The 15,584-nt window shown below is 39.2% G+C and overlaps 1 protein-coding gene across 3 annotated transcripts in view; it reads left to right on the forward strand.

Annotated features, from left to right (window-relative positions):
* Positions 1–11,069, forward strand: part of gphna (gephyrin a) — a 28,801-nt gene extending 17,732 nt beyond the window's left edge. For 2 of the 3 annotated variants that reach the window (XM_042388061.1, XM_042388059.1), the window contains 7 exons: positions 85–158; positions 1,227–1,291; positions 4,895–4,993; positions 7,541–7,644; positions 9,536–9,632; positions 10,578–10,716; positions 10,835–11,069. In XM_042388061.1, coding sequence (XP_042243995.1) covers positions 85–158; positions 1,227–1,291; positions 4,895–4,993; positions 7,541–7,644; positions 9,536–9,632; positions 10,578–10,711 — 573 coding nt within the window. In that variant the 3' untranslated portion in view covers positions 10,712–10,716; positions 10,835–11,069. The remainder of the gene's footprint in view (positions 1–84; positions 159–1,226; positions 1,292–4,894; positions 4,994–7,540; positions 7,645–9,535; positions 9,633–10,577; positions 10,717–10,834) is intronic. The other variant, XM_042388060.1, reaches the window with a different exon arrangement.
* Positions 11,070–15,584: the final 4,515 nt, after the last annotated feature.

Here is a 15,584-nt window from a genome sequence, read left to right on the forward strand (position 1 = left end):
TTACAAGAGAAGCAATTCTGTGTCACAATCAGCTGAGGTTCAGTTTTCTCAGGTTCTCCATCTTTCTGTGTTTGTCTCTATCAGGACTACCTAAAGCAGGTGCTGGACATTGACCTTCATGCTCAGATCCACTTTGGACGAGTCTTTATGAAGCCAGGGTAAGATGTGGGGGAGGGTCTTTCTAATTGACCCTTGCTAAGAAATAAGCTGAACTCAATCACTGTTCACATTAACCACACTGCTGCAGGTACAACTGCTTTCACTACTGCTACTATTGCTTTTGCTACAACTACTATTATTAGTGCTACTTCTGCTACTGCTTATACTCCTACTACTACTACTGCTACTACTACTACTGCTACTAGTAGTCTTTCTACAGCTACTACTCTATTACTACTACTATTACTATTATTGCTGTCACTGCCTATACTACTACTACTGTTTTTACTACCACTACTGCTGCCACTACCTCTACTCTTTCTATTTTCACTACTGCTACTGCTTTTACTACTACTACTACTACTACTACTAATATTACTACTACTACTCCTGTTGCTACTGCTTATACTACTACTACTGATTTTACTACCACCACTGCTGCGACTACCTCTACTCTTTCTATTTTCACTACTGCTACTGCTTATACTACTACTACTACTACTACTATTATTACTACTACTGCTACTACTTCTACTGTTACTATATTTATAACTGTCACTGTTAAAGTACTTATAATACTATGACTGCTACTTCTACCATTGCAAACTTTACTACTACTTCTCCCCAACTGCTTGTAGTACAACTCCTACTAGAACTGCTGTTACTGCTACTTCTCTTATTGCTACTATTACTCCTGCTTATACTGCTTTGACTACTGCAATACTACTACTAATTATTATTACTTCTACTTTTGTACCGTACCAGTGCAAGCGCTGCTACCATCACTACTGCTAATATTACTGCAATAGTAATTACAGTAATAATAGCTGTACTGCTACCACCACTACCGCTATTATTACTGTAATTACTTTTGCTGTTATTGCTATTTCAATTTGTTAATGCTGCTTCTACAACAACTGATTTATTTCTGCTGGTAGCAGTACTACTACTGCTACCACTACTACTATTACTGATGATTGTAGTACTATTATTGATGCTACCACTGCCTCTAATACTATCAGGACTACTAAAGTAAAAATAATCACCTGTGTTTTTCTGTCCCTCAGTCTTCCTACTACCTTTGCCACAGTTGACATTGATGGAGCACGGAAACTCATCTTTGCTCTGCCAGGTACTATATTTATGTCTATCACTCTGTGTGTGTGTGTGTGTGTGTGTGTGCGCGCGCGATTTGAGTGTTGTCAGTAAGTGTTTATCTCCTTCTCCTCTGTAGGGCTGTGAGATATGACAATATATATCATGTGATGATAGAAAAACACCTATCGTTTCATATTATGCTCTATCATTTATTTTGTTGTGTCACAAATCACACTCATTTGGAGTCTGTCTTCTTGACTCTTTACTCACAGAGGTTTTATTGCACTTACACTAATGTAACAAGTGTAGTTGTCGTCAACTTGAGTACTGCACCCGTTTCACTGTCTCTCCTCTGCCCTCGCTGAACCACAGAGAGCAGAGGAGAATAGAGTGGGGGTTGGTGGATGGGAGGGGGCGGTGGGGGAAATGGACCAGAAACAATTTATTCATTGAATTCACAGAAAATGTGCTATATCATGATATGTATCGTTATCAGGACCTTAACATTAATATATATCGGGATATGAGATTTTGGTCATATCACACAGCCCTAGTTGTCTGATCCGCTGGACCCTCTGTGCAACACCCCACTGCTTTGTCCTGCCAGTATATTCAGTGCTTTTTTGGCTCTACATCCACCAGGATCCAACCTTTAGAAATTGTTAAATTCTTAGTGTTTTTAATATAATAATATACAGCACCAGTCAAAAGTTTGGACACACTTTCTCATTCAAGTGAATGGGAGGATGTGTCCAAACTATTGACTGGTATTGTAATTTAGAAACAAAAGTTGCTTTTCTGTATGTTTTAGCTGTATTTAACTCATCCTGGTACAAACAGGTATATTTGCTTCCTTCCAGCTGGAAGCTGGCACTATAGTACATAGTAGCAGCAGAGCTAGTAGAGCCGCTTATGTGAGGCTGTGGAAGTAGCGTAAAATCGTTGCAAATTGCGGTTGTGGTAACCACAGTGTGAGGTATTAATAAATTACGTAGAGCTTCAGAATTTCCCTATTGAAAGTGACTTTAGCGTCAGTGGTTTTAACTATAACCCGCAAGTAATAACATTAGAGTTAGCTTGTTGTCCTTTGTAATCATTAATAGCTAACTTATTGCTTGTCTTTTTTTGTCAAACAAATTGACAGCACTGAAACGAGTCTCACAAAACAGGGGATGGACATAAAGAGATTTTTTTACAAAGATAATATTATATCGTATATAGTGAATATTGGAAATACAAACAGTAACTACATGTTGAGAATGTGAGCTTTCTTTCTTTGTTAAATAAACAGCTAACCAACTAGCACCTAACAACTAGCTAACCAGCTAATATTACCTCTGAGTTTAAAGCCATTTTCTCATTCAGTATTGCTGTTAAATGCATTATTATACTGTAAATAATTAAATAATCAGAATTAAAGTGTCATTCAATTAGAGTTCTAGATAGTTACTGATAAGGGAGGGATTTGATGATACACATAGCAGCCAAAGCAGATGATTACTGGTAACATTTTAATTTAGCGAGTGCATGACATCCCTGACTAGGATGATTCATCTGAGGCCATGTTCCCGTCACTGATTTTCAACTGCACCCTTGCATTAGAACAGAAGGCACACTGGATGGAAGTTAAAGGTACCCTGTAGAATTTTTGACAACTAGTAGATATGAATGGGACTCAATGGAGCTTGGAAGAAACATTCTCACAGCAGGGGGCGACTAGACCTCCACGATTCTGACAATTTGACTTCCTTGAACCAGACTTCAGTCAGTTCAGTCTGTAAATGAGTGGCTCACCCCAGCCTCAGCTTACCATAGTGAGGGCAACATAGGCCATTCCTCTTTTTTTTTCCCCTCTGGCCCTGGACCTCACTGTAGTGTGTGCTTGTCTTGTGTGTCTGAACTCTAGCTGTCCTTGTCCTTGGTGTGTATGGTTTGTTTATGGTGCTGTTATATTAATATACAGTATTTGCTTGCTAAATTACTGGGCTGCTACTTAATAAAATCAGTCAGTAAGTAGCTTCAACATCCAAAAAAAGAACAGGATTTCTCTTTTTATTCAAACATTATTTGGCCTGGCCTTTAAAACCTGCCTCTCTCTCTGTCTTTAAAGGAACAGTAAGACATTTTGGGAAATGCACTTTGCTTTCTTGCCAGGAGTTAGATCAACTCAGCGTTAAGACTAGAAACACAGGGACACAGCTCACCTGGCTCTGTCCAAAGGTAACAGTTTGCCCACCAACATGTCTAAAGCTCACTAATGAACACATTTTACTCTGATGCGTAAAAACAAGAAGTTGCAGTTTTACTGTGGTATATGTGCAGTAACTTCCTGGAGAGCAGAGATTTCAGGTCATCGCGCCCAGCCAAGAAATACTTCTAGCACATAAATCCTGTGAAACTGCAACTTGTTTTTACATTTTTATTTTAGTACAGATTAAACAAACCAGATATAACTTTTAATTAGTGAGCTTTAGATTTGCTGGTAGGCAGATCAGAGCCACACTAGCTGTTTCCAGTCTTAGCACTATGCTAATCTATACGGTCTCCTGGCACCAGCTTCAGGTTGATTACCGGTGTTCATCTTCTCATCTAACTCCAGACAAGAAGGCAAAAAAGCACATTCCCCAACATGTTGCACTAATCCTTTTTTGCACCCTTGATACCATAACTCTCCATCATTTTCCAGCATTCAGATAAATTCAAACCAATTCAGTTTTGGCATATGGCTCTAAAAGCACCTAAATAGATGCTTTTTCAACATATTGTCACTTAAAGGTGCCCTATGGAGTTCATGCTTACATTCAGTGTTACTCACCAAAATTCAGTGTTTTATCCTTGAGGCTTAACAAACGTGTTAAGTGCATTTCCTTCTTCATAAAATATTTGCATAGCCAATATTTGATCTTTTTAAATCCTGCGTTGTTTACATCCATGTTTACTAGTTTGCAGTCCTCTTCTTCCCTGTCTTGGCTGGTGGGTTGCAGGGTTTCTGGAAGCATTGCTCTACTGCGTTACTAGTTGTCAAAAACTCCAGAGGGTACTAGAAAGGAAACACACACTGGCTGTGTTGCTTTTATTATCTGGGAAACGGGACAGTGGTGTATCCTGATCTGTCAAGACACTGCCAGTATGTTGGCTTTCATACACTGCCGGTGTGTGTTCCTCTCCACTCTTTGTTAGACATGCAGGACTTTAAGTGACATTCAGATACATTGTTGTCGTTAGGACCAAATTATATGAAGGAAAATAATGGAGAGGGATACATTTCAGGTTAAAAATGGATAGAACTGTCCTTTGAAGAGTCCTTTAGTGTTTGGTAAGCAGTGCTGTCATTTTCACAAAATTTAAGATATTGCAAAAAATATTGCTCCTCATCTTATTAGTCTAAAAATATCATCTGCCTAAAAAAGCCCATATACAGTAGAACCCCCAGTCTCTCTTTAACCAAAGCACAGCAGCTCTTTGCTGTTTCAAACTGTCGCTGTTCCACTGTTGTTTTCAGTGCTACAGTCAGTAATGTTGTCATGGTCATGTAAAAGAAGCCCACAGTATAGTGTGTGCTGTGGCCTTGTGATTTGGAGTGTGTTGCTCTTTGCTCCAGTCTAGTGCTGTGTATGTATTGCTGTTGTTATTAAAGGAAACTTCAGCTTCAGAGAGACTGGGCCCTCCCTGCTGGAGGCCATAGCCCCGAGTGAGACCGAGGCCAGACAGCCACTAACCCCTGCACCTAGAGGAAGTAGGTCCTGAAACCGAACCCAGAATGACCCACAAATGACCTCTGTCTGTGCAGATCCCCATTCATACTGCCTGGAAGAAAAACATCCTAAGTTTGACTCTCAGATGGCCTCTAAATGACCTTCTAATCCCAAAAGTGTTTGATTGTACATGCTGTACATGCTGTACAGAGCATGTTCAGGAGCTGTTGCTTCAAACACTTTGCATTTCACCTAAACCTTTGATATAATTTAGGGGATGACAGCCCTGTTAGACTGTTACCATATGTACTTCAGTAATTACAATTAACCTAGTTAGTCAGTTATTGTTAAACTGACTGTAAAGTTGTACAATTGTGTGACAACATAAATAAAAATATGAACAGACACTCAATGACAGTTGTAAATTGGGTTTTGAACAGTTCTAAGATGAGCAAAAACAGGTATCCATGTTCCAGCTTTTTGAATATCAGCAGTTCTTCTATTGTAGCTGCTGAGTGTTTATAGTGGAAGTTCATTTATTGATGGTACAAATTGGATACACTGTAATGTCCAATTACAAAGGACCTCTATATGACCTCTAAACCCACAAATTCCTCCCTTACAAATGACTCTTAAATGACCCCCCTGCTTCAAAAATCCTCTTTACTCTTTCCAGAGGAGTTTAATCCTCACCTTTAACCCACAAATGTCCCCTAAATAACCTGATAGCCCTACAACCCAAATCACATTACCTGCATTATAAGAAGTAGATCCTAATCTTTTCATAAATCCCTTCTCACTCTGCCTGAATGTTGGTTGTACCCTCTAACCCTAATTGACCCCTAGATGTCCTCCAGCCCCTCAAAATCCCTCCTTGCCCTGCCTATAACCAGTATGTCTACAAAACCCTGACCCTGAACCCTGAGGTGATCCTCAGTTAACTAACTGATGACCACAAATGGTTACATTTTAACTTCCAAACCAAATGCAGCCTGGAATGTTGTTGAATATTCATGCAGATTCTTGTTTGACCAGCTATTAGTACAGTTCCTGTTTGTCCTGGTTCTGTTCTCATCAGCCATTGTAGTTAAAGAAAAAGAAGAAGAAGAAGTACTTTATTGGTCCCTGTGGGGAAATTGATCCTCTGCATTTGACCCAACCTATACACACACACTAGGAGCAGTGGGCAGCTGCAGTGCAGTGCCCGGGGAAATGACCTCACCCCCTGACCCTCAGTCACCCATGTTGCTACCTGCTGATGCAGAACCCATTTAATGTTTCACAGTAGTCAAGTGAACATGGCTGGCATCATGACCAACTGCCTTCTTGTTGTCATGATAATATAAAAGTGTGAGAAGTGACAAGTATGAGAAATATGTTTTCATCTCAAACATCTAATATGTCATATTTTATAAAAATCATTCCATTGAGAATTAATGATTTAATTGTTTGGTTGTGCGGTTTTGCATGTTTTTAATTTTCCAATTTGAACCAGCCTCCCGACAGATGTTGGACCAGGCAATCAACTTTCTTGACAATCTGATCCGCACAGATTGTTGTGGCGTTGTAGCCACTGTGACCTACAGTTAGCTACAACACCCTTTTCTGCATAGAGATGTTTACAGGTATCTTGTAGCCTTAGTGTGCAGTTATTCTCTCTTCTACATAGGACAATGCTATGGCCATACCAAATTTTAGTAGAAAGCTTCCAAAGCGGATTGCCTGAAAAGTAAAGTTTTGTTTCTTTAATAAATCAGTAGAAGAAGAGACATTTTCAACATAAATGCTACCTAAACGTAGCATTACCACTGCATTCACTCAACTGAAGGCTCATCTTGTGGCATGTTATTGCATGGCCTAAAGATGTGACCACTTGTTCCCATCTTTCCTAGTCTGTTATCCTCATCATTGTTATTTAATTTGCTGTTGGTATTGACTAAAATATAGATTAGTGCTTGAGCAGACGGCAGCTGTGAATCTTGAGAAAATTGAAGCTCCATACAGATAATTGTAGAAACTGATTTTGCCCTCCTTCCTTCAACGTGTTGCACACACTACTCTACATAGCTTTGACTGTACAAACTTCAAACTGCCCCCCATCCACCAGTATCCTGACAAATCAATCGACAAGTATGTGACCATCCTGAAGATATTTCTAACCATTCTCTTAGAACAAAATCATTGTGTAAATCTCTCCAGGATGTTATAGTAGATGGAACTGGGTGTCTTCATTTGTAGTCAAAGCAGACAGTGAGTTTTGTTGTCTTAGTGCGAGGTCTCGAGTGTTTGTTATGACTATAACATCAAGATTAATGTATTCACCAAGTACAATAAAACACACAGGGATGTGTCAGGGTTACATCGATGCAAAGAGACATCAGCAGCTAACACACAGGCACGTACAGCAACAACATGTTTAATGCAAATAGATATTAGATATATTAGTGATAGAGATATTAGTGCAGACACTCTGCACTGTATGTATGCACCAATATAAATTGTATCAATTATCTACTAATCATCTGACTGTGTAGTCAGTGGTTTGCAGGTGTTTTCATCTAAGTAACCAGCATTGTGTTGTTTTCTAGGGAACCCAGTGTCTGCAGTGGTGACGTGTAATCTGTTTGTGATTCCTGCTCTGAGGAAGATGCAAGGCATTCTGGATCCCAGACCTACGATTATTAAAGCTAGGGTAACACACACACACACACACACATATATACATAGAGAGAGTGAGAGAATATCACTAACCCACAAACCACAAATAAACTATTCAGGTTCCTATAAAAATAAAAATGAACAGCAGTGGTGTATTAAGTGTTGGGACCATCCTTCATTCTGGAGGTTGGTGCTGTTCTATCCAAGGGAGCACAAAGTTCTTCTACCCAGAATAGAGTTGTTTGTAATGAATAGTCCAGGCTATCTAAAGTTCTTTTTGATACAATACACACACTGTGTTTACATATTGAGACCATCCTTCAACTAGATGCCCTGGATTCAAGCCACAAACGGCTTGAGATGTCTTTGAGTAACACAGTTAATCAGCTAATTATCAGCTCCAGGGTTGATGCTCAGCAGCTGACTTTGACAGCTCACTGTGAAGAGCTGTAAAATGAAGTAGAATTTCCCTACGGGAGATTAATAATGTATCACATAATTACATTACACTAAATTAACTTAAATACCTGGAAAAGAATTCAACTTTTTGAAAAATAATACTAACTGCACATGCACAAGCACATGTTCCAGTGTAGCTGCTCCAATAGCCGGGCTAACATGTCCACCTCTATGTAACATACACACACTGGTATGTCTGTAATGTGTTTGAGGTTTCAAAAGACTAACTAACCATTACTTTAAAACAATGATACTGTGTCCTTTAATAATGTATGATACTTAAGAATATGTAATGACTGTTAAAAGGGACCTATTATGCTTTTCCTGATTTTCAGTCATATAAATAATGTTACAATGTCAGACATTCATATTAAACGTGGCCAAAGTGTCAAATAATGAGGTAAACATATGTAGAAGTAATCCCTGTGACAAAAAGCACCGTCTTCAGACTGCTCTGAACACTCGGTTTCCAACAGTTTTTTCTACTTCCAGCCCGAGCTGAGGTCAACCTGTGTTGGATTTCTTTATATGGTCATCTTCTCCAAGCACAGCGCACCAGTTCACTGCTCTGCTGGCAGGCTGTGAATGTTTTTCCATTTCCAGTAGTTTACCTGTTGGAGGTGTGCTGGTCGCCTGCAGCTCTTCATCAAACATCATTATAACTATGGCTGTATCTGTGTGTACTATGCCTCCCTGCATTTTTTCTAACGGATCTGCTCAACAGAGAGCTCCAAATATCTCCATATCTTCTCGTTTCGATCATTTTTTAGCACTGCTAACGAAGCTCTGCTAATTCGGTGAGGAACGCATTTCATTTCCTGTAAATTCTTCACAATAAAAGTCTCCTGTTATTTAGTCATTTAAAAGCTTTTAATATGAAGCAGTAAGGCAGGAAATGTTGGGTTTTCATCAGCAGTAACTTAACACGACTCTGATACAGCTGCCCCTTGGCGGGCTTTCTGAAACCTGGACAATCAGAACAGAGTGGGCTCATTGGGAGGGGGGCTTAAAGAGACAGGAGCTAAGACTGCCTGTTAGAGACAGAGGCTGAACTGAGGGGCTGCATAAAGGGCCAGTATAAGATAAATAAGGAGTTTTTTGAACTGTGGAAAAGCTACTGTAGTCCAAAAATTAAAATATAGCGCTGGAAATGAGCACAGTAGGTCCCCTTTCCTAAAAAAACCAACATATATACACATACAAAAGTAATCCCTCTGTTATCACTCTCTCTCTCTCTCTCACTCTCGCTCTTGCTCTCTCTCTTGCTCGTTGAGCCAGGAGGAGGGTCCAACTTTGAATGCTATGAACACCAACCAATAAATCCTGCATAGTACACCTTTAAGTGTAAAGCAATTCTCCTAGACAACAATGTTTTCATGCAGTGTAACTCCAAAATGAGTCATTCTGGACAATAGAAAATTCGTATTGAGTGTGTGTGTGTGTGTGTGTATGCATGCATGTTTCAGCTTTCCTGTGATGTGAAGCTGGATCCCAGACCAGAGTACCACCGCTGTATTCTCACCTGGCATCACCAGGAGCCACTGCCCTGGGCACAAAGCACAGGTACACACACCCATAGTACACTATACATCGTCAAATGTTAAAACATGAATCATGAAGTTACCACAGATATTAGTGAAGAGTGGTTTGAAATGGCTGAGAGAAAAATTTTCAGAGGTGTTTTTTTTTTTTTTTTACCATTAAAGACATGTTATGTATTTTTCGGCAGAATTATTCAACAAATACGGTTAATCAGGAAGAACATAGTAAATAGGAGCCACCACAGTGATGGTCCTCATTAACTCATATTATACACACGTCCTGGATGGTGTTTTATCAACTCCAAAATTATAGCAGGTGGCTCTAATATGCATGACATCAGTCATCAGTCACTAGCCTATCAGTCTACACATCAGATCAGTTATCAGAAATCTGACCTGTAGCTCACATTACAACAGTCAGTCACAGGCTCCAGCTTTTCAGTTTTCCAGTTTTCAGTTCAGGAGTCCAATCAGGATCTTGTGGCTGTATAAAGTCAAGTTAATTTTATTTGTATAGCCCAGTATCAAAATCATGAATTTGCCTCAGGGAGCTTTACAGTCTGTACAGCAATACAACATCCTCTGTCCTTAGACCCTTTATTTATTCCAATAAGGAAAAACTCCCTGTAAAAACTTAAACAGGAAAAAATGGAAGAAATTGAAGGAACAGCAACAGAGGAGGGATCTATTGTATAGACATACAATAGATGTTGTGTGTGTGCAGAATAGAACAAGAAAGACAAATTACAGAAACACAGCATCATAAATTAAAGTATTCCGATCTGTCATGTTAGCCAAAAAACATCTCCGTTCCACCATTACACCCCAGAAAGTGAGCAGAATTCAACAACAGAACTGTATGAATACTTTATAAATCCACCTTAACTAGAAGGTGTCAGTTCAGGAGGGACTTATTATACACTAACACTGACTGATGAACATATGACCTCTGTCCCTCTCTCTCCAGGTAACCAGGTATCCAGCAGGCTCATGTCAATGCGTAGCGCCAACGGCCTGCTGATGTTACCTCCTAAAACAGAGCAGTACGTGGAGCTGCATAAGGGAGAGGTTGTGGACGTCATGGTCATCGGACGGCTATGATGCAGGTACCTCATGCTGCAGTCACCTGCAGTCACACATGTTTTACACTCAGCAAAGAAGAGACAAAACACATCCAACTGCAAAAAAAAAAAACAACCAACATTTTTTTTTTCCCCTCCTCAGACTTCAATGTCACTCGCTACCGATTACCATGGCAGTGCCAGGACTTCCTGTCTGGACAGGAAACGGGCGGGGGCAGGAAGTGATGCATGTCTACCTGGTCGCCATTAGCTGTGATGTCATATGCAACAGCCAATCGGAGCCAGCGGAGGCTGAATCCTCATTGGTCTGCTCTGAGGAGATCACTGTATTTCAATGGAGAAAAAATGTGAAAAAAATATATAAAATATGAGATTTATTCTGTAATATTATTATTATTATTACTATCCTGATGATAATGATTATTAATATTCTTAATTAATATTCTATTTATTATTATTATCATGGTTCTGATTGAATATTATCATCTTAGTAGTAATCATGCCCTCTTCTCTCCTGTTCATTTGCTTTGTGCGTTCAACATTTTTCCCTGGTAGTTATAGAGATATAGAGACTCTTTCCCCTCCTTCCTCCACTCCTGTCCTTTTTTCCCCTTTCTCTTCTTCTTTTCTGCTATTGCATCCTCTATCCAGATATAGAAACTCCTTAATACCCCCTCCCTGCAGTATCACTACATCTCCTTCTGCCACACACTGATCCTAACATCAGGCTTTGACAGATATATGAACTGAAGGCTGATAAATATTTTTTTGGTTGAAGCTGCTGATATAGTTTGTGCCAGTACAGTAAATATGACTTTTTTTTGCAGAAAAAAATAGGAAAAAAATACAAGGATTCTTATTTGTTTCTTTATTTTTTGTCAAGATATAACAGCAGTCAGACCATACTGAGACACTAAAGCTCATCATGACTCTCAATGAAAGCCATGAAACTCTTCAAGGTGGGTCAGAGGCTCAGCGTTAAAGCAGCGTGAAGCAGGACTCGTTGAGTTAAATCCTTCCTCACCTCACTGGAATGATTTCTCTCCTCCAACATCAAATGTAAACATAGTCATAATAATGAATACACTATCTATGAGCTGTAGTCATGTGGGCCACGCTGACTGGCTGATATTCAGTATAACCCTAACCCTGCATTCAAGTGGTGATTTACACAAGTTTAAAGTGTACACCATAAAGTGACAGTACAAAATAAAATATTTAAATAGCATTCAATTCCCTGTGGTATTCACATTTTTTAAGGGCACTCCACTGATTTTAAACATGGAGTTTAGGTAACTTGTCATGTAGAGTATTACTTAGCCTGTGGGGAAAAAAAATCCTCTGTGGCTCTAAAGTTCACCTTTTTTTTTAAGATAGCGCTCATATTTTGCTTTAAAAATAACCCCGATGATGCTATTAAAGGGCCCCTGTGGAGTTCTTATAAACAAATAAAAGTTATGTTTACATTCAGTGTTACGCGCCAAAATGCATTGTGTGAATCCTTGAGGACTGACAGATGTTTTGAATGCATTTCATGCATCACATTTGCGAAGCCAATTTTTTGTAACATTTTGAAACCTGTTTATATCCGTGTTTACTAGTTAGCAGTCTTCTTCCCTGCCTTTGTTGGAGTATTGCTGTGTTTCTTGGCGCGTTACCACCGAGTAGTGCGACTACCACAAATGGTGTGGCTGCGTATCGCGTCCTCCACATACGTGTGCATGGACATCCTCACATGCCACAAAAAAAAAAGAAAAAAAAAGAGCATCCACTCTTAAAAACCACTAGAGATTAAAAAACTGCACAGGGTACCTTTTTTAAGTTGCATTATGGGAAATGTAGGATCCAGTGGTTTTGAAGCTTGACTCATACTAGGGACTAAAAGTCGGGATAACTCGACCTTTGTTGCTTTTATTTTGACCATTCTTTTTTTAATGTGTCTCTTGTAGTCTTTCTAATTTTGTGGAAGTCCCCTACTAAATCACCGCAGTGGACCTTTAAAACTCTCAAGTACCCAAACATTAATTAGAACCATATATCTAGTTGACAGCCAGTCAGAAAGACAGGCTTCTTATTGGCTAATCAGGCCCCTCCATCTTTTTTTTTCATTTTTGCCTATAAACGACACGAACAGGAACAAAAGCGCTGCTTTAATGAGTTGTGACATACCGTATTCCCAACTCAGAGAAAACTCCGACCCGACCCACTTGAAAGCAGGGTGTCACATTCAGGTGCTCGTAAACTACACAACTGGTGAATTTCTACCATGACAGTGTTAAGGTGCTTGTAAAAGTCAAAAACGTCTGAGTCATTTGACTGCTTTTCTCTCAATGTACTGTATGTAGTCCGAGCAACACTGAGAAAACATGGATTAATGTGATATTTGGCCTGCTGTTTCATAAATGTTTGATATTTAGCCCACTACAAGCTCAGTTTACTTCTAGCATTAACAGAATAGTTGGCTGCAGTGTCTTGCTGACCTTAAATTGTTTACTAATTAACAAGGACCATTCAAATGCATCATATGCAATCTGTGAGACCCCTGCATTCACCAGAACACCATACCTTAACTCCCATAGTTCCTCTGATTCTTCCTATCAGTGTGATCAGTGCCAAACAAGCCCACATGGTCAAAGGTCTAATGCTGCATTCAGGTCATATTGGAATAACTGGTACATAGCTCTGGTACTTGTTTGAATTTAATGCTACTTAAACACCAAGATGATTGATGTGTTTCGTAGGTGTCTGTTGCTGCTGATGATCTTCTCGTTTTAGTTACCCCAAGTGGATATTATTTTCAGAGGAGAAGCTCTTATCTACCATCCTTCTGTATGACATGAAGGCAGCACTAGTCAGTGTTTTTGAGCTTTGACCCTTCTCCCGAAAGGCTGACGCAGTCTTCCTCCACCTCGCCCCTCCCCTCCCTCCTCATTTTCCTCTTTTCCTCTCCACCTCCTTCACACTTGCATGCCCATAACGGGGGGCGTGTCTTTCTCTTTGGGCAGGTCTGATTCCAGGTTCGAGACCAGGGTGCAGCACCTGGGCGGGACTTCTGACCTGGCTAAATGTTTAGTTTCTGCCAGTTTTTGATGTGATTATTGGTGCGTAAGAAGAGTTTTCAAAGTCCAGGCTCTGGTACCAACACCGTCTTCTCATTTATTCTTCTAGCTCTGAGGTCAGAAACTTCCCAGTTACCTCAAATGCACCATGTATCTATCAGTGGCTTGTGCTGTGTTTCTGTCATGCAGGGCAAAGTTGAAGAACGGGAGTGTTTGAAGGGTGTTTGGAAGACAGTTGTGTGTTAAATTCACTGCAAGGACTACATCGAAATTAGATTTAAAAAAAACAACTAAAATTAAAACACTTACCACATGTTTTTGGCAGCTTGTATTTGCGGTAAATCCCTAATGACGTGAACACAGCATCAGAGCACATCCTGGCACCTGCCCAAGGAGGACTAATCAAACCCAGATAGATTCATTTGAGTAAGAAGAAGCAGGTTATTGATAAACTGCCTTTGTACTGAGTGATTCGTAACACTGAACTAAACTCAGTGTCACACTGCACACACTATAAACTATGACCAGCACTTGTAATGAAGCAATGACACAGCATTCTACTACTACTGTATAAAATATAATGAAAAGGATGTTTTTTTCTGTAATGATATTATTGAAACTGAAGATGAATTAATAAAAATAATCCTGATTATTCTGTACTTTCTGTTTGGACAAATTCCTTTTTCTCAAATAATCTGTGATAACCTGACAAAAATATTGATTGACGTCTTTTTATCTCTAATGGTTTAATTCAAAGGGGAAAGCAGTAATAGAGGGTGAGCAAAGAGTTGCATGATGATCATTGGAGACATGTTGACAGAAGGATTTCAGCAGATTGGATGGTTCATACTGCTATCTGATTTTGCTGTGGTTATTTATAGCTTGGTCACTCTTTTAATCAGGTTGTAAATTCAAATGAAACCATAAGCAAGCTTAAAAACACTATAGCTGTATGCAGTTACTTCAGATATATTTAGTGGGCATTTCTGTATGAATAACTGCAGGAAACCTGGATACAACTTCCATGCAAGAAAGGATTCTCAGACTTATCCAAATATGTTATTCCTTCAGTTTTAAAAATCGAATAATAAGAACATAGTTTCTTCTTTTTCAGAATGTTGCATAGGTCACTCTCGACTTTAACGGGACACTTAAACAAGAGAACAGAGATGTTTTATTGCTGTAAGAGTTTCTTCTTTTATTCACCAGATTTAGCAGAATATTTGCATTTGTTTTATCATTCTTGAAATGTGGGGATGTGTGACAAATTAGCACTTGTTTGTGATATTGTGTTCTGAAGACAAATGTATGGCCTCAGGTTGACAAAAGGAGGCTCCTCTGGGATTTAAACTCAATTTAAGTCACCAACCAAAATCACTAACAGGCCTTTAAAAAAAACAAAACAAAAAAACGCTATAGGCCTACATCTGTTCTCAAGAAAAATGTGTGGCTGTTGCTATGCTTTGAGTATTGTAAGATCTGTTGTTTAATCAAAAGGTATTTCCCCAATGAAATATCAAACCCAGGTATAGCTTTTTATCCTGTTTTCCTTAGTTCCCCTATACATGTAGACATGGAATCCAGTACAGTAATGACAATGACACAGGGCATCATTAATACTATACAGTAGATATCAATATTAAAAACGCTTTTTTTTTGTTTTGTTGAAAACACTGCAGGTTTCAGTATTAAGTGTAGCCTACACAGGTACAGACCCTGTACAATATATAACAAATACCCTTTTAAATATCCAAAAAGACCACCAGTACAACTATAGTTCCATAAAGCAATAATACAATGATTCAAATAGTTGTTTTTAACAATTTTAGATTT

Source organism: Thunnus maccoyii, chromosome 16 (assembly GCF_910596095.1).
Source record: "Thunnus maccoyii chromosome 16, fThuMac1.1, whole genome shotgun sequence".
In the NCBI taxonomy this organism is placed as follows: domain Eukaryota; kingdom Metazoa; phylum Chordata; class Actinopteri; order Scombriformes; family Scombridae; genus Thunnus; species Thunnus maccoyii.